This window comes from Patagioenas fasciata, chromosome 8 (genome assembly GCF_037038585.1).
Source record: "Patagioenas fasciata isolate bPatFas1 chromosome 8, bPatFas1.hap1, whole genome shotgun sequence".
Lineage (NCBI taxonomy): Eukaryota > Metazoa > Chordata > Aves > Columbiformes > Columbidae > Patagioenas > Patagioenas fasciata.
In genome coordinates this window covers 8,699,391-8,717,625 of record NC_092527.1, presented here as the reverse complement: position 1 = coordinate 8,717,625, position 18,235 = coordinate 8,699,391, and the positions used below count along the sequence as shown (strand labels likewise).

The 18,235-nt window shown below is 42.4% G+C and overlaps 1 protein-coding gene across 3 annotated transcripts; it reads left to right on the top strand.

Annotated features, from left to right (window-relative positions):
- Nucleotides 1–69: 69 nt before the first annotated feature.
- SUPV3L1 (Suv3 like RNA helicase) lies at nt 70–17,933 on the top strand. 3 transcript variants are annotated; one of them, XM_065843924.2, is made up of 15 exons: nt 70–372; nt 5,271–5,348; nt 5,617–5,724; nt 6,888–7,002; nt 7,813–7,981; nt 9,372–9,483; nt 9,758–9,835; nt 10,970–11,061; nt 11,712–11,892; nt 12,281–12,374; nt 13,019–13,238; nt 13,603–13,683; nt 15,144–15,320; nt 16,863–17,011; nt 17,387–17,933. In XM_065843924.2, the coding sequence occupies exons 1-15, from the start codon at nt 129–131 to the stop codon at nt 17,874–17,876; spliced, it is 2,388 nt and encodes a 795-aa protein (XP_065699996.1). In that variant the 5' UTR covers nt 70–128; the 3' UTR covers nt 17,877–17,933. The 3 variants fall into 3 exon arrangements, with proteins under 3 accessions (XP_065699996.1, XP_071667742.1, XP_071667743.1); XM_071811641.1 differs by lacking the exon at nt 70–372 and adding an exon at nt 438–606; XM_071811642.1 differs by lacking the exons at nt 70–372; nt 5,271–5,348; nt 5,617–5,724; nt 6,888–7,002 and having other exon boundaries at nt 7,822–7,970.
- The last annotated feature ends 302 nt before the right edge of the window (nt 17,934–18,235 follow it).

The window sequence follows — 18,235 nt, the reverse complement described above, 5'->3', positions numbered from 1 at the left end:
CGCCACTGCCGCCCTATGGCGCCGCTTCCGGTTGCGCAGGCCGCGCCTGCGACGTCAGCCCGTTCGCCGGGCGGTCGCCGCGCTATGACGCGAGCGCCCCGCGCCGCCGCCGCTGCCCTTCGCTGCCCATGAGGCGGTGCGCGTGGCCGCTGCTCCGGCTCCCGGCGCGCGCCGGGCTCGCGCTCCGCCATGGCGGGGCCGCCGCCAGCCGCCTGCGCCCCGTGGCCTCCGCCGCCTCCTCCTCCGCGGCCGGCGGGGACGGCGGCTCCCGGGCCCCCGACACCTCGCTTTTCGTACCCGTGCCGCTGAAGCCCGTCGGCGACGCGGCCGAGGAGGACGTGGGCGCCGAGCTCACGCGGCCCCTCGACAAGGGTGAGTGCGGGCGGCCGTGAGGCGGCAGCGGCGGGAGAGGGCTGCGCGGCCTCACCCGCCCTCCTCCCGCCAGGGCCGGGATCCGCTGCGGCCGCTGGGCCCTCCTGAGCCTCCCCCGCGGGACCGCCGCTCCGTTCGGGTTGTGTCCTGGGGTTTTATCTCTTAAGAAAAGGGGGTCTCACCTGGAGGCTCGTCTGAGCGGTGCGGCTGCTCCTGCCCGCGAAACTTCGTCGGGTAAGTGCTGCCAGGTGAGGTAACGTGACCCGCAGTGATGGTTTTACCAAAGCTCACCAGCCGTGCCCTGCGTGGAGCAAAAATCTGTTTGCTTCGTTCATCCGCTCCCTATCTTGGCACAGTCAGGATAGCGGTGCTGGGACGGGGGTCAAGGCCCACAGCTGAACTGAAATGTTGTGGTATTCCGAAACCAGAACGGTGTCTGAACTTAGGAGTCACAGTTTTCTCCAATATTAGCGTTACAAGCAGGAGAGCATCGCCTGTGTGTGAATGTGCCTAGATCAAAATCAGGCAAAGGGTTCAGTATTTCTAGTTATTGGCCATCACTGTTAGAAACTGAAGCTTAACTTGTAGTTAGAATAGTGCAGGTCTCTTTGTGTATTCTTGGGTTTGCACATCTTAAAGTGTGAGCAAGTAAATGTTGAGTGTAGGTTTCTGTGTATCAGCTGGGAGAGCTGTGTCAAGAACTATTTGCTTCAGCGCCCTTGGTGTTATGAGAGCTGCTGGGTGTGTCAGAAGTGGAATAGGAGCTTGTACTTCAGTCTTGAAGTAAAATAACATCTTTCTCAATGTTTTGTGTTACTCTCTTATCTATTTTCTAGGTGTATATCCTGTCACTTTACATGATGCATTATTTTTGACACCTAAGTGGAAACAGAGAAGAAATTCTTTTGTTGACTTTTAGATGCGCTAGACTTCTGTTCCTTGATATCTTTACCTGTAATTGTATCTTAACAACCATGGAGTTGTAACTGTTTTTTCAGTGTCTCCTTTTCTTTAATTATAAACATCCTGTTCATTCTTCATCCACGTTCAGTCTTCTGCTCAGGAAAGGTCTTATTTTATCGAGCTGTACCAGCACGCTGTCCTTAAAGACTGGAGATACTAGAAACCAGTTATTGATCCTTTTGATGTTTGGTGACCCCAAAGTGTTTAGGCTGTAATTGTGTTCTGATGGCATGTTATTTGTATTAACTCCAGGTATAGGAAGCATGGGAAAATGATGTTAATTTTTTCAGAGCCCTTGAGAAAAGAATACCTGACTCTCACAGCTAAAAAACCTAGCTAGGAGCCAAAATCCTGAACAGCTGTAATGCAACAGAATCTGTGTTGTTTTCAGACTTGTCTGTGAGTGTTGGCTTGTATTAGTAATGCGTTCATCAGGTGCGAATAAATATGAATGGTGGCATCTTAATTGAATGTTACTTATTGTCCTGTATTAGATAAGCGGTTCTGTTTGTGTTTTTTTCAGAGGTATAAATAGAATGCTCTGGGGAAAATACGTATAGATTGTCTTTGGTCTCTGCTAGCTTGTTGAGAACAGATTTGCTACAATTATTTATGTCCCCACAGGTGAAAATTAAATACTTCACAGCACCTGAGGTTCTTTCATGTGAGCCTTGCAGGGAATAGTAGCCAGGTGAGCGGCATGATGCTCGTCTGGCTTGTTAGCCTGTGGTGCTGTGAGGAATTCTGTATTTCGAAACCCATCAGTAATCTTAAAAAGGAAAGCGAACGAGAGTTTCCTTAGCAAATATAATCCATTATTTTCTATTGAATAAATAGTCTTTCTCTGCTTCTCCCTCTCAGATTCTGACCATGCAGAGTATTATGCATCTGGTGTTTTGGTATGTTGAACGAAGATACTTTGCCACATTCTGCTGTCAATATGCAGTTGATTCAAGTGCATTCAATAAAGATAAATGTATAGGCTTTTTGGTTACAGCTTGGGAAGAAACTTTGTTACTTACAGTGTGCACCATTCTGCTGTGAAACATCTTTTTGGCTTGTTACTTGCTGAGGTGAGGCAGTGATCAGAGTTTTTGTGCTGGTCAGACACTGTCAGTTTAACAGAAGCCTTTTCAGAAGCTGACTTTTGCAAAGCTGATTTTGCAAAACCTTTATAACAAACCAGCCTCTTGACAGGTGTAGTGGAATTCAGCGATGGCTGCACTGGTTTTCTATAACATCATGGGAAGTGGATCGTTGTGAGTGGTGATGTATGCTTTGAATTTTGTTCTATCACGTAGATTACAGTTAGGAGCTTTTGAGCTTTTCTTATGAAGATTATGGCAAAATATGTCTTTCTGTAACCTTTCGTTGCTTTTGCATTAGTAATGTTTCTGATATATTTGTGTGCTGATGTTGTCTTTGTTGTGAAAGGCCCAAATGCGCAGTGTTATGGGAAACATTAGAATATGAAATTGCTGTCTGATGGAAAGGTTTAAAATCTAGGTAGATGTTTGCTAACCCCTTGTATGATTGCCTTATTGAACAAGCTGTTTGTTGAGTGTCTAGGTAACACATGAAGACATAATAGTGAAATATTGAAGGAGCAGTTATGTAGGGGAAAAACAGAAGCTATGATGTTAAACATAGATAGGAGGGTGAAAGGGAACAAGAGGTCTGCTCATGCGTGTAACATCTAGAGAAAGGAGTATAAGGAATAGTGAGAGAATATAGGGATGCTGTAAATGCACATGTTTTGCTATCAGTACAGAGCGACAGAATAAAACCTGGCTTCGTAGTCTTCTGTACTGAGCCTGTTGCCAGGTCAGTGGGCAGCACAAGTTAGGTTTGACTTGAGTGTGGAGCTTCTGGTATAGAGACAATCCATTATCCATTTTTAAATAGCTGAAAACAATGTTGTGCTGTATAGATCAGCACTTTGTGCCGGGTGTGTTCACGGAATCCTTGCTATGGTTCTTGATTTGTAGCTGTAGTGCTCAGTTGTCATATTGAATGTCAGTTCTATGGCTTCAGTTGTCAGCCCATGGGGCTGTGCTTATTGATGAGAAATGCAAGCTAAGAAAGGTGAGATATTGTCAGCGATTAATGCATCAGAAGCAGGAGGTGCCTGAGCAAGTGGATTAGATGCACAAGGTCATTTGAACTGGACAATAGAAGTCTAATAGTTCTGGAGGAATTTTAAAGCAAAGCAGTTCATCTGCCCCAGTGGTAGGTATGGGCTTACTGAAATGGAGTGTTGTCATTTCACATGAGACAGAATTCAGGGTCTCCCTACAAATAGGGCTAAAACATGTAAATGGATCTGATACATGCAGGCTGTGTGATTTCTGAACTTAGCCACAGAGTCAGGCTGTCTTTTTACACAGAACCTTAAAAATGCCTTGGAGAATTCAAAGTAATTGAGGCGTAAGAGCTAAAATACTCTTGTAGGGTGAGGAAATGGTGAAGAGAGGGAAATCTTAAAACAGGAATGAATGGTAAAATGGGGAATGATAGAGGCAGGACACAGGTGATCTGATTATGTGCCCTGATTGCTAGCTCTTGCTAGAAATAGTTAGTACTACGTGCAGTTAGATTAAGCTCGTGTGGGCCTGTCTAGTCGAACCACAATTCCAGCTTTGTTTTGCTTTGACTTACCTTATTGTTAAGTGCTTGTGCTTAGGATTGCGACCTTGGATGTTGACGGCTGCGATGGTCCCAATGTCACGTTGCCTTGCGTAGTGACAAATGTTCTGGCATTGACCTTTTCATCTTGCAGTAAGGCCAGTAGGTTGTGAATTTAGCTGTGTGGCTGATGATGTGTTAACGGTTACAACTTCTTATGGAAGCTCTGAAGATAATTTAGCCCCGTGCTTGCTTTTGCTGGAGTGTTTTTGAATCTCTCTTTGATTTCTGGACCCTTAAACATTTTCTGATGAGAATATGGATGCCTGTGTAGTAAATGTAAGCCTGCTGACAATCTTGCTTAGTTACCTTTGGGAAAATGTCAAACTGTAAGTTAATCTGTTAATAGCCTACTGTAACCATGCACAGGGCATGGTATATAGCCACTGCTCTGCGCTTCTGGCTTTGCCTGCAGCTGAACTTTGCTGTGTTCTTGCCGCCTGATGATCTTTGCTAGGCAAAGCAGGCTGGCTCTGTTCTAGAGTTTTTTAGAAAGAGGCTTTTTTTTCAGTAGTTGAAGGTGGATCTCAAGGGATCCTTTCCACATCATGGAACAGACCTGAAGGAGTTATGGAGTTAGTTGCAGAGAGCAGAGTTTGGAAGTCTTGTGGTCAGTGCCTTGTGCTGGCAAACCAGGGGTGTGCTGCATTATGTATCTGTCCTGGAATTTTATAATGTAGGGGTTGTAGACTTGAATTTTAAGAATAACATAAGTTTTTGAATAGGTGATCATGATATTTGCTAGATATTTCTGAATTTCTGGTCTACTAGAGGCGGAGAGGGAACACAATTTTGCCACTGTGATTTTAACTAAAATTCAATGAACTGCATACAGAGTATGTATATATTAATAAATACAGTTTTGTTGAAACTCCTACCCTGCCTTTCAGGGGAGGAAAAGGTTTATTAATAACTTTCTCATAAGAGAAACACCCATAACCCTTAGTTTGTTCCATAAGATGTTGGCTACAGGCTCCCACCTTTAGGTGTTTCTGTCAAGTACCAGGGTGAGCGTGTCTCAGATTCTGATCTCATCTTCCTGGTGGTTACTCTGCAGTTTCAGACTCTCCTTTTCTGTACTAGGCTCAGTCTTGATTATGTTTATTTCAGGGAGAAATCGTTTGAGTCTGTTCAGCACGGCCAAGGTTCCCTGTCTCCACAGTAAGGAGACTGTAAGCCGTGATCTTTGGGTCAGGAGAATGAGACTTAATTTTGAGCTAACTAAAAAATCTGTTCCTCTTTTTCTACAGGTGAAGTACTAAAAAACTTAAATAAGTTCTACAAAAGAAAAGAAATCCAAAGACTAGGAGCAGAAAATGGATTAGATGGTAAGAGTATGTTGTAAGATTTTTTTAAAATGGTAAATCTGTTTTTATTCAGATATGGTATTAGGTAGATCTGATCTTTTGTAGGTCTCACAGCACTGCTTGTTTAGGTTGTCTTTGTCACTCTGTCCGAATAACTTTATATTTGCTTTAATATCTCATATTAAGGTATAGGTTTCTAATGGAATATTTTTCGTGTTCTGTTGGCTGCTTACAAATATGGTTTTGTGATCCCACTCACATTCACTTTGTTCTTTTTCTTTCTTCCCAGCTCGCCTGTTTCACCAAGCGTTTATAAGCTTTAGGAAGTATATCATGGAATCCAGTTCTGTGAGTGCTGATTTGCATATTATTCTCAATGATATATGCTGTGGTGCAGGCAAGTATCTGGAGCGCTTTTAAAATAAAATGTGCTTGTTTTTCTTGTGTTTTTTTGACCTGTATGCTTGCCTACGTACTTGTGGACCCCCCTACTGTTGTAAAAGAGGTTAAAAATCACTGCTTCCCGATCAGAAACATTTGTGCCCATCCTGTGGAGTGTCTGTCCTTGAATCTCCTGAAGTGGAAACAAAAAAGGTGGAGGTCTTAGCAAGAAGCAACCTGTTGCTTTATAGCATCTGTTCATTGCTGAAATGGAAACAGTAGTGTTCCGTTTATTCCTCTGAAAAACTCAGTAGTCACTAGGGGGCATTTTGAGAGCTTTCTGCTGGCGGGTGGCTTTATGTCCCCTGTGTCCTGTGTCCGTGTGGCACTCACAGGAGTGGTGTTTTCTTGCGTAATTACTGCATCGTGTGTTGTAATAACTAAGAGGTGATGCCAACTGGTAACAGCAGAAACAGCGTTCTCCACAGTCTGAGCTTCAGAACCTTGGAACATTATGTGTGTTCTTAACGATGGTAATTTAAAGGTTACGATGGCCATTAGTTTTGTGGTAAAATGTAGATGTGTAGATTTTAAATGTTTACTGTCTTAGGAAATTTGAAGTGGCTTTTTATATTAGTTATGCATAAAATCTGCATGATTTCCTCACATCCACTCCTTTTTTATTTATATATGAGCATCGTTTACATATGCCTTAAAACTCACATACATACACAATTTGAACCCGCATCCCACGTCTTAGTAGCTTAGGAAGGCTACAGACTGCTCTCTTTTTTCCCTGTTTACTCATAAAAGCATTTTAGAAGCTTTTCTATTTTATTTCAAACCAGCACATGAATTTAGGAAGAAAAGGCTAAGATCTTCTCAGGACAGGAAAGCTATTTCTTATCCAGCTTTTCTGGAGCTTTTCGTTTTATGGAGAAGTTCTCTAGACATGGAGGCTAGCCAGAGTGAATATACTAAAATGAGAGCTTTTTTCATGCTATTGTGTTTGCATCGCGTTTCTTAACATGTCCATGTACTCATGTTTGCCTTTCTGCCAATGAGATCATTGTTGAACTTTGTTGAGAGCAAGAAGCTGAAAAATTACATGTGTGTGGTGGAAGTAGATTTTTTTTTTCTTTTAAGTTTAAAACTTTCTTAAATGGGTTTGTCTTCTAGGCCACGTGGATGACCTCTTTCCATTTTTCCTGAGGCATGCAAAGCAGATCTTCCCGATGCTGGACTGTATGGATGATCTGCGCAAGATCAGTGATTTGAGATTGCCGCCCAACTGGTCAGTATGTTTAAGTGGTTGCAGTGTTTTCTTAGTGCCATAGAATTTCATTGTCTGTGGACTTAAGCGTCATGATGTGTAATTGCACTGTATTTTCAGTTCCATTTCTGTGTCAGGAATAGGACAGACTTTTAAGTAGGGCCTGTAGCAGCAGGACAAGTGCTAATGGTTTTAAACTAAAAGAGAGTAGATTCAGACTAGATACAAGGAAGAAGTTTTTTACGCTGAGGGTGGTGAGAGCCTGGCCCAGGTACCCAGAGAGGTGGTGGATGAACCATCCCTGAGACATCCCAGGCCAGGCTGAATGGGGCGTTGAGCAACCTGAGCTGGTGAAGATGTCCCTGCTCATGGCAGGGGGAGCACTGGGGGAGCTTTGAAGGTCCCTTCCAGCCGAAACCATTCTGTGATTCTGTGTGACAAGATATATTGCAATCAATTAAACGGAAAAGAAGATTCTTTGAAAGTCTCTGAGTTGGTACTGCCGTTCTGGAATGCTGTCTTCTGGCTCTATCTGTTTGAGAGTTAGCGTGCCAGAACATTAAAATGTTAATATACCAAAGGAGAGAGACTACATGAGAATTATTTTGAACACCATGTCTTTTCAAGCATTGTATGATTTAGAAGGTGAATGTGTAAGACATATTAACTTCCTTATACTGTCTCTATTTAAGAACTTAATCTCTCTGTTTTCAACACACATTAAAAGGTCTATTAATAGCTAAATGTTTAATATAATTTGTACTTTCTCTTGAATCAGTATCCAGAACACAAGATCTATTCAACAGATCTGTTTTTTTGTGTATGTTTTAGGTATCCAGATGCCAGGGCTATTCAGAGAAAAATAATATTCCATGCTGGTCCTACAAACAGTGGAAAAACTCACCATGCTATTCAGAGATTTTTGTCAGCAAAATCTGGAATATACTGCGGTCCACTAAAACTTCTGGCTCATGAGATCTTCCAAAAGAGTAATGATGCTGTCAGTATGTTGTTTTACTTACCTGCATCCTTGGTACTGGAACAGTCTCATGAATGCATGTCTGTAAAGTAATGTACTAACCTAAGGTAGTCCATGAAGCCGTGGGCTTCAGCGGGTGCCTTTGCACTAGTGTGCGCTCATGTGCATACCAGTTGTGTGTTTCTGCTTTAGGCGTGCAGAACGGAACATCATTTCCCCAAGTGGGGCATCATTTTCCCCAAAGCAGATGCTGTGCAATCATCCCTGTTATCTGCCATGATTTTCCTGTGGTCATTTTCCCTCCCTGGGTTTAACCAGGTTGTACCAGTGCTGAAATTGTGACTTCTTTTGCCCATAACCTCTATTTTAGCTTGTATGCAACAAATTACCGTTGCTTAACTCCCCTCAACCTTCTACCTCAATGTCTAAATATACTTCACTCAACTGTCTACTGAAAAGTTCTGCAGCTTCAGGTGTGTTGAGTTGGAGAGCGGTGCCCGACGTCAGTCCCTGTAGGAAGCTTTCTTTAGTACTTTTGTAATGCTTCCAGCGTCTTTTTGAAGGCTCCTCACCAGTGTGTTTCCAGCTGCAGAGAACCACAATAAAGTAGAACCACATTACAGTAACACATCACATGTTAATGCAGCATAGTGTGTATGTACAGCAGTGTTTACCAAATGATCTTGTGATTTCTCTTTGTTTGATAAGTCTATGATTTAGGATTTGTAATTCCTATGATTGGTTTATCAAAGAAACACGTAAGAAAGATCAGCTCGTCCTGGGAGATGTACATGATGTTTTTACTGTGTAGTGAATGTGGGTACCATGTAGTGATGTTCTCATTTAGAAGAATTACTGCCCGTTTTTCCCACGTGTAGCTCATGGGTCATACCCAGCGCTTGGGGCTCCAGCAGGCTCCCTGCGTGGCTCTCCAGGTGGCTGTGGTGTGGAAGGACAACCCCGCCTGCGATTCAGTGAGGGCAGAGCCCCTGCTGTCTCTCACAGCTCGTCCTCCTGAACGCTTGCTGTGAGTGCGAGGCAGCAGGGGAGACACCCAGCAGGGCAATTGCCAAGTGAACTGGAGGAGGTTGGAGCTTGCAAGGCTACTTCGCTTGTTTTAGGAGCTCCTTGTGCTGCAGCTCTTCTGACAGTTGTTTTGTTGCTCAGAGGAAGATGTAAGCACGTGCAGGGGTTGGGGAGGGCATCTCATTACAGATGCCTCTTCATTACACCCTGCAGTCTGACAGGACTTAAATACAGGGCACAAGTCTCAAAAGGCTGAGTTGTTATTTTCTGGATAGTTTCCATTATATTGTCTTAGAAGTTACTTTAAGAAACTTATTTTTTCCCCCTTGGAAAGTGGATTCTTTGTATTAAAGAAACTTAACATGAATTTTCTGAATTCCTTTAGAATGTGCCGTGTGACCTGGTGACAGGAGAAGAGCGTGTGTATGCCAATGAAGATGCCAGACCTGCCCCCCATATTGCCTGTACCATTGAAATGTGCAGCACTAATACACCATGTATGTATACGTAATTGTTGCCGTCGTATCTGTTTTTTCTTTATATGTTTTATTGTTTAGACTCTGAAGTAGCTGAGTTATTCCTTTTCAGTCTTAAATGAAAAATTTCTGAACTATAGTAGAGCAGTTAATAAAATCTGGATCATCTCAGAATAGCTTTTTGGTGGTAGATGATTAACTTGCTTTGAACAGCCTTTTCTGGAAAGCCTGTGAGTTGTATTGCTGTTCTAGACGCTGTTCCTTGGTGCATCAGATTTTTCTTCTTTGTTTTAAGATGAAGTTGCTGTGATTGATGAAATTCAGATGATCAGAGATCCTGCCAGAGGGTGGGCTTGGACAAGAGCCCTCCTAGGTAAGCTCGTTAGTGCTGACACGGAACTAGTTTAATATCACTATAAATGACACACTAAATTCAGGCTTAGCAGTCAGCATATTCATAGGTGGGTACAAGGTGTGATGGAAAATACAAGCAAGTATTATTTCTTCATATATCTTCTGACAGCAAGGGAGAGAGATACTCTGCCTCAAAGGACTTGTCTGTATGGCAGCAAGTTGCCTGTAATGTTTTACCTCATAAATGATTTTAAAAATCTCATTCTCGAAGGTATATAGATGCCTCTCTTAGTTTTGCTCCTGTAGATAGTACAGTCTTTGTGCAGTTAACACCGTACTGTCCTTTTACATTTACTGGTTTCTAGAAGTGTTTTGGGTTTTTTTAATTAAAACAACATAATTTTTCAGAGAGTTGATTATGAAGAAGTACTGTTCAATGTTTGATAACATAGTGAACATTGAATATGTTATAGTGTTCATTTCAGATGGCTCATTTATAGAGCTGCATTGATCTGTTAGGTTAGTACAAGAATGCTTTTTTTGATAATTTTTGAATTTTTCAAGGGGAATTTTTAAAATGCATTTTTCCTCAGATTTTGAACAGGAGTTTGGAATCTGATTCCCCCTGCCCTTTCCTTCATGGCTTTTGAGACTAAATTTAACAGGATGGTTTGTTACACTTCCCTTGCCTCTTGTTTTTTTCCTATTCCGGTTGTGTTAGAGATGTATTAATAACTTCAGAAGGTCATGCAGGAAACAAAGCTCCTCAGTCCTGCTGTGGTTTGAGAGCTGGTAGGACATAAGTAGTAAAGAATACACACCCAAAGCTTTGCTCCGTTTGGTCAGTGGTTGAGGTCTCCTCTTGTTTTAGCTGAGAGGATACAGCAAGGTACTGGCTGCTCTGATTGTCATACTCCTGGGTTTCCAAGCATCACTTGCTGATACGAGATGAAGAGCAGCTCTAAGGAAGCATTGTATTGTGGGAAAGGCTTTAGGTACTGCTCTGGAGTGTTGAAGGAGATGAAATACAGTCCTTGGTGATGTCTTCAGCAAACAAAATGTGATTATTTTTCTTAGGTAACTGAATGTCAGCTAAACCTGCTATTGTCTTTCATTAGGCAACTTGTGCTGTATTTCATTTTGTCTTGTTCAGGACTCTGTGCGGAAGAAATCCACGTTTGTGGAGAGCCTGCTGCAATTGACTTGGTGACAGAGCTCATGTACACTACGGGAGAGGAAGTTGAAGTAAGCTTTGTAATTCCAAAAGTTATGGACAGAGAATCAGGTTCTCCTTGGTGGAAACAGGGAAACGTTCAGGGTCTTTTGGGGATCACTGACTAAAGTTATTCTGGTAGGAGTTCCTGGTGAAATGTTTCTTAATTCATGTAAACTGAAGGAGACGTTGCAAGGTTTGTGGTTTTGTTTAAGTAATGCTGTTGCTTTGCTGATTTCCCTTGGGGAATGGTACAGTTGCTTAGGAGCTCTCTTCACAGTTCTGTTCTGCCTGAAGGGCACAGTGCCCTCGGGTTTGCTCAGGTTGCTGCAGCTTTTGGTAGTTTTCTCCATATGATGGGGAAAGGAGTTAAAAGAGCCAACACCTGCAGAAGAAAGGTCTCCATAACCCGACCTTACTGTGATCATTTTTATTTAGCCTAAAATTTGGTCCTAAGAAAGTCCAGCCTGCATGATTCCCCAGTGAATTAGCTGTAGCTTTATGTATCCCTGTGTGGTGGGACAGGATTCACGTGGCCAAATGAAAACAGACTCTCATTTTGTGATAGAAAGGCTATTGCTGCGTAGCCTGCACACCTCTTTTCTTGAATCTAGTTTATATGTAAAAGTGTGTAGTTCTTCTGTCTCTTGAAAAGTCTGTATGATAATTCCTTTCATTCTAGGTCCGGAACTACAAGAGACTCACTCCTCTCACTGTGCTGGATTATGCCCTGGAATCGCTAGATAACCTCCGTCCTGGGGACTGCGTCGTCTGTTTCAGTAAAAATGACATTTATTCTGTCAGTCGGCAGATTGAAGCCAGAGGACTAGAATGTGCTGTCATATACGGCAGTCTGCCGCCAGGTGAGCTTCCTTTTCCTTTTTAAGGGAACGTTCCGCTTCTTTCTGCGTTCTTAGAAAAACTTGTAAAATGAAGCAGTACAAGTTTTCCTGGCTTTGTGTTCTGTATAATGAGAGAAAGTAATCAACTTTCACTGACTGGGGTTTTAATCTTGGGATTAGACCTTTATTATGTACTTAATATTGATCTCCAGACAGATGTAATTAAATGAGGTCTATCCACAGCTCTGGGAATGATTTAAATCCCTCTGCCCCCTTCTCCCAACAGCAACCGAACACCAGTCAAATACCATCTTTTTCTGGTTTTTATTTTGTAGCCTATTATGGATATTAATGCATTGTTTTGTAAGAAGAGCTTGCTATGTGAAGTGGTTTTGTCATTCTGTTTCAGGAACAAAACTTGAACAGGCAAAGAAATTCAATGATCCTAATGATCCATGCAAAATTTTAGTTGCTACAGATGCAATTGGAATGGGACTCAATTTGTAAGTACTTTAAAGCAGATTATGGTATGATTTCTGGTTTTTCTGCAGATGTGATACTGACGTTAATTTCCTCACTTTTTTCTCCCCAGTTTGACTAATCTGGCCAGATATCTGCTGTGTCTAGATAACACAGTACATACGTTTTAATTCTGACGTAGTGATAATTTGATTGTGTAGAACTAAGCTTTAATTTTAAAACTGATTCTAAAAACTAAATAGCTCTCTTGACCTAATTCTGTGTGATAGTGGGGCACAGCTGAGATCCTGTTGGTTCGCTGGAGTCAGATGTGCTGGGTTGTCAGTGCGTTTCTGAAATGCAGAGCATGTTCAGTTCAGTTTCAGGTATATTTTGCTGCTGAAGGCGATGCAGTCATATTGCTGTAAACTAGTGAGGCAGCTGTCGATGAAAGGATTGGGCCGCTCTTAGAACACAATTGATGTGTGTGGGGATGACGATTCTCCTGCAAATAACCACTAGTCTTATACTACCACTCTATGTCTGTAAGTGATATCTGTGCTCTCCTAGTTTACGGAGTAGAAAAAAGCTCAAAAAACCCAAGGCTTTAATTCCTCTGCAGTAGGTTGAATGTTGGAAATCATTTGTAAAAAAAGGATTCCTCTTTGTTTTTGTTCAAATACTTCAGGTGTATAAAAAGAATAATTTTTAACTCGATAGTGAAGCCAACTGTCAATGAGAAGGGAGAGAAGGAAATAGACTCCATCACAACCTCTCAGGCTCTGCAGATCGCAGGCAGAGCGGGGCGTTACGGCTCGTCCTTCAAACAAGGAGAGGTCACTGCAATGCACCGTGAGGACCTCGCGCAGCTGAAGGAGATTCTGAGGGAGCCCGTGCCCCCTGTGAAGGTGAGAGCCTCAGTCCCCAGCGTGTGCCAGCTGCTCTGCAGTTGTGTTACTGTGTTCTTATCCCAGATTGTTTTCCCTCATGTCTGTTTACAAGTTAGTAATAAAAATGTATTGGGTCATACTGGATCGGCTTTGAATATACGTCCCGTTTGTAGGCTTGCAATATTTCATTTATGTTGAAGATGGTCTTTTAAGAATTAAAAGCTCAAACACAAATGTTCTGAGGTTTCACATAAGTGTGCTAAATACGCTGGACTCTGTAGGGTGCTTTGATTTCTTCATTTTGTCTTTTTGGATTTTGTTTCTGATGCACTAACTTAAGAACAGTATTGAGAATGAATGGATTTTTCTTTATTTCTTTCAGGCAGCTGGGCTACATCCTACTCCTGAGCAGATAGAAATGTTTGCATATCATCTCCCTGATGCTACTCTGTCCAATCTCATTGTAAGAACAATCAAAATATTACCTTCTGCTTTAAAAATTAGGCATTGCTTGTAGTCACTGCTCTTGTATGAACATACATCTTGGGAATCTGAGAGACAGCCTTGAGTGTATCTTTTATCAGTTGAATTATTCTATCTACCACAGCAGCGACTGCAAATACATCTAGAATGCTTAACTTTTCTATGTTATAATAAACTTGAAAGCTGTTGAAGTGTGTAAATATGTTTACATGTGTTAAAGAATCTGTCCTGTATTATAAATGTGGACTTTTCCATCTGAGGCTGAAAGTATTAGGTTGAAATTTGGATAAATGTATGTGAAAATTCCCAGGAGACTGGGCTGGTCGTGTTTGATTTCTGTGCATCTGAGAACTACCTGATCTTTTTTTGTTCTGTGGACTCTATGGTAAAACGGTCACTCATCGGTAGATGGATAGGGGGATTTTGGAAGTGCCTAAACCTTTTAAAGTAGAAATTAAGCTTCCAATGCTGTGTTTACTATGAAAAATAGTGAGTTTTAGTACACTGAGACATTCTTAGATGCTATAATGGATTTCAATTCATATTATTGTTCTCTGCTGGTGTGCTGTTATGTAGCAAAGACTATGATTTCTACCTTTGGGGTGAAAGATTGTCCTTGGGGGCCTCCCGGAGACGGGCTGGGGGTCACAGCACATCTTTACAGTTTCACTGGTGAGGATTTCTGGGCTGGCGTAGAAGTACTAAGATAAAAAAAAAAGAAACAAACCAAGCCAAACATTTTATTATAGATCTCTTAAGTGTTCAGTCACATATTTAGTTAAGAAGCTCAGTGTTTCTTTAAAGATCTTTTTAAAAAGCCTTTCAGAGGTTTGTGCTAGAGAAATAATTTGGGGGCCAATACAAATTCTCCCCGCAATGTGCAGTGGCATCTCCCACTTCCCCAAACCTTGGATGCGTTTCAGGTGTTCTGTGAACTCCTCTATTGCAATACTGTATTTATCTTGTGATTTCTTTCTTCCCAAAATAGATCTGTTCCTAACAGTGGGCTAAAAATACTTCGATTATTGGATTTTATGCTGTAAAGTTAGCTTTTTGGGTCATGTTTTGTGACAAACATGGAACAAGTCCTGAATATAGTAGTAACTGATTTGTGTGATGGTGTTCTTTGTAACTACAATGTGGGTTTCTAGAACACTTTATTAGTTGCTTGGGAGACTAATTGAAAATGCTTAATTAAAGCATAGTGTGTTAGTTTTCTCCTCTGATCCTGTGTTAGAGAATTGAATGAAAATACAGTTAAAAGAGTAGAGGGAACTCCCCTGTCCTCTTCTTTATTGTTGTGGTCAAATCTGATATTTTACACTGTTCTTTGAGTATAACGAGCCTTTGAAACACTCAATCATGTTTTGGTTTGGTAATACAAAGTTGAACAACCCTTTCTTGTAATAACACCCTCTTCTTTTGGTTATGTTTTCCCAGGATATTTTTGTGAGTCTCTCGCAAGTCGATGGGCTTTATTTCGTCTGCAATATTGATGACTTTAAGTTTCTAGCAGATATGATTCAGCACATTCCACTGAATTTGCGGTCACGATATGTCTTCTGCACTGCACCCCTGAACAGAAAAGAGCCTTTTGTGTGCACCACATTGCTGAAGGTCAGTTATTTTTTCCAACAAAAAGGTGTGGTATTTGTATTGAAGCGAGCGGCTCTTCAGCATCGAGACTATTTCTAGCTGCTGTATTTATTGTGGGCTGTGTCATTACATCAGTTGAGAGCATTCTGAAAGTGTTCACAGGTTGTAGTACGAAATAGCTAGAGAGAGAGAGAGAGATATTTTTAAATTGCATTTTTCACCATTTTTATTGGTCAAAGCTTTTAAGTTCTGAGAACTGATTCTCATTTGTGATGCAGATTAAATTAGGATAGCTGTTCTGCTGTTTGAGAATCCCACTGCTTGCTTTGAGCTGGGAGAGAGAACTGTGCTGGGTAGTCACTGTTAGGCTTTGCACTGCGCGGTGTCTGGACGTTGTCCTTAAAAGCCAAGGTGCTGCTGCATCAGGGTGTTCACTTGTCAACGAAAGGAAAGAACGTGGGTTTAAGTGTGGTTGCTGATGTTATAATACAGTTCCATAGAGTTAAACCCCCCAACATACAGTGCTGTAATTGCTCTCAGAACTGCATCCTTTCGCATTTCAGACCTGGATGAGCTGTTTTCCACTGTGCTCCTGGAGTGATTACTTTGAGGAATTTGTAGTCAGCTGATTTCAGTTTTTCAGGATTGATAATTGTGTTTGGGACTGTGACGTTGTCAGACAGTATTGCCTTTGGCCCCTTTTAGAGACTGCAGCAAACGTTTTTAATAAAATAGTGTAAAACATGGAACTGATGTTGTGCCCTCCCTCCCATCACAGATATCAGACTTCTGCTTTTCAAAAGTGGCTAACAATGTTCTTTAAAAATTGAGTGATTGAAGAGGCGGGGAAAAAAATGCCTTATTAAGAAAACACTGAGCATTCAGATCCCAAGTACCGAAGGTGCAGGGGGGCATAGCGTGGTGCTGGGGGCAGCAGACTGGTGTGAATGCATGTGTGAATTTAAACCCTGTTCCTTGGCAAAAAAAAATCTCTTCTGGTATCAGCCCGTTAGGAAGCAGTTGTTCCAAGGCATCAGTGCTCCTGAAGATTTTAGATTTCAATCTTATTTGGATCATTTATGGGTTCGTAACGTAGCTGAGGTGTCTGGGTTACGGAGGGGCTGATTTCTAGTGTGGATTAATCTGTTTGGGCTGTGAACAGCCTGTTTCCCAAGTGAGGGAACACACTTAACATTTTCTCAACTCTGGGGATTGAAACGAGGTAATGAACAGAACGGGAGCAGGAGAATTGAAAAAGACGTGGTCCATCTGTTCCGCTGGATTGAATCGTGTGCCTTCTGTGTTTTCTGGATAGCTCCGTACTTTTGTTGCTTAACTCTGTGCATGGCCCGTGGACAAATTGTCTTAATGAGGCCCAGGAAGGGAGAGGTGTCTCCTGTGCTGGGTAATTAAGTAGAAGAATGTGTGGTATTTGGGCTGTGTAAGACAAAGCAGACATTTTCTGGAGTATTCTATGTGTACAGACTCAAGGGAGCTGGACTCCTCTGGGATCTTTTCTCTCCTGACTGACTGCGGGCTTCCCTGAACCTGTTTGTTTTCCAGTTTGCCAGGCAGTTCAGCAGAAACGAGCCTCTGACGTTCACCTGGCTCTGTCGGCACACCAAGTGGCCGTTAGCTGCTCCAAAGAACATCAAAGAACTCGTGCACCTCGAAGCTGTTCATGACGTTTTTGACCTCTATCTGTGGTTAAGGTATTTTCTTTGTGCTGGAAAATCATTTTTATTTCTTCCTAATATTTATGACCTGTTGTGCTAGAAGAGCAGTGCCTTCGAGCCTGTGTATGTGTGGTGCAGCATGGGCTCCTTCCACACTTCAGAGGATCTTGAGAAACGCAAGTGTAGCTGTGTTGTGGGAGCCAGTTCCGCAGTGAGCAGTGTGTGACTGGCAGACAGCTAGAAGCAGTGATCCTGGATTGGAGCAGCCAGAATGCTGCTGGAATGCAGTGGCCTTCCCACACAATGTAGAGTGATTGTTTTGTTCTTTACACAGTAGGTATTCAGTTTCTGTCCCAGTTAGCAGTCCTTCAGTGAAAAGGTTTAATTGTGTGTTGTTTTGCTTCTCTCCAGTTACCGCTTCATGGATATGTTCCCTGACGCTGCTCAGGTGAGGGATATCCAGAAAAAACTAGACGACATTATACAAGTTGGCGTCTCCAACATCACAAAGCTGATCCGAGCTTCCCAAACTGGAGCTGCTCCTGGCACAGCCGAGGTTATGTCAGAAGACTTTCCTCTTTCGAGGCCTGGGAGGGATAGCAGGGCGGTTTCGGACCGTCACGCTGCAAAATCCATGGAGGCGCTCTCTGTCGCGGTGGAGGGTCCGGGAGAAAGAAGAGGAAGGAGCTTGAGAGCCTATCGGTCTGCTGCAAAGCAGGACGACCTGAAAAGCCATGGACGTGGGTCTCTTGCCAACAGACTGCTGCAGGAAGGACTTCTAACACAAGAAATGCTGAGACAGCTGGAGAGCGAGTGGCAGGATCAGCACAGGAATGGTAGATACGGCCTTGGTTCAAAAAGAGATGATAGCTCAAAGGAAACGCGGAAAAAGAAAAAGTAGAACCGTGTCCTAATTCTGTTTAGTTTTTATTCATAAAATAAAATCCTATTTTAATAACTGCTTTGGCATTTCATGTTTACACTGCTGCAGCTCCTGATGTTTTTCCTTCTCCTGTGACCGGTTATGTGAAGCACTGGGAGAAATGGACTCCTCAAAGTTCGGAGGCCATAGGTTTGCTTTTACCAGCCAGCTGTACACCTTTTCAGTCCTGGTGTTCAGTGTGTGTGATCTCCTGCTATGTGAAAACATGAACTGGATGTCTTCTTGCCAGATATGCTCACATCGTCAATAAACGTCAGATATGTCACTAGTCATGAATTAGCTACTCATTCCACCCCTTCCCAAAGGGCAGAGTTTAC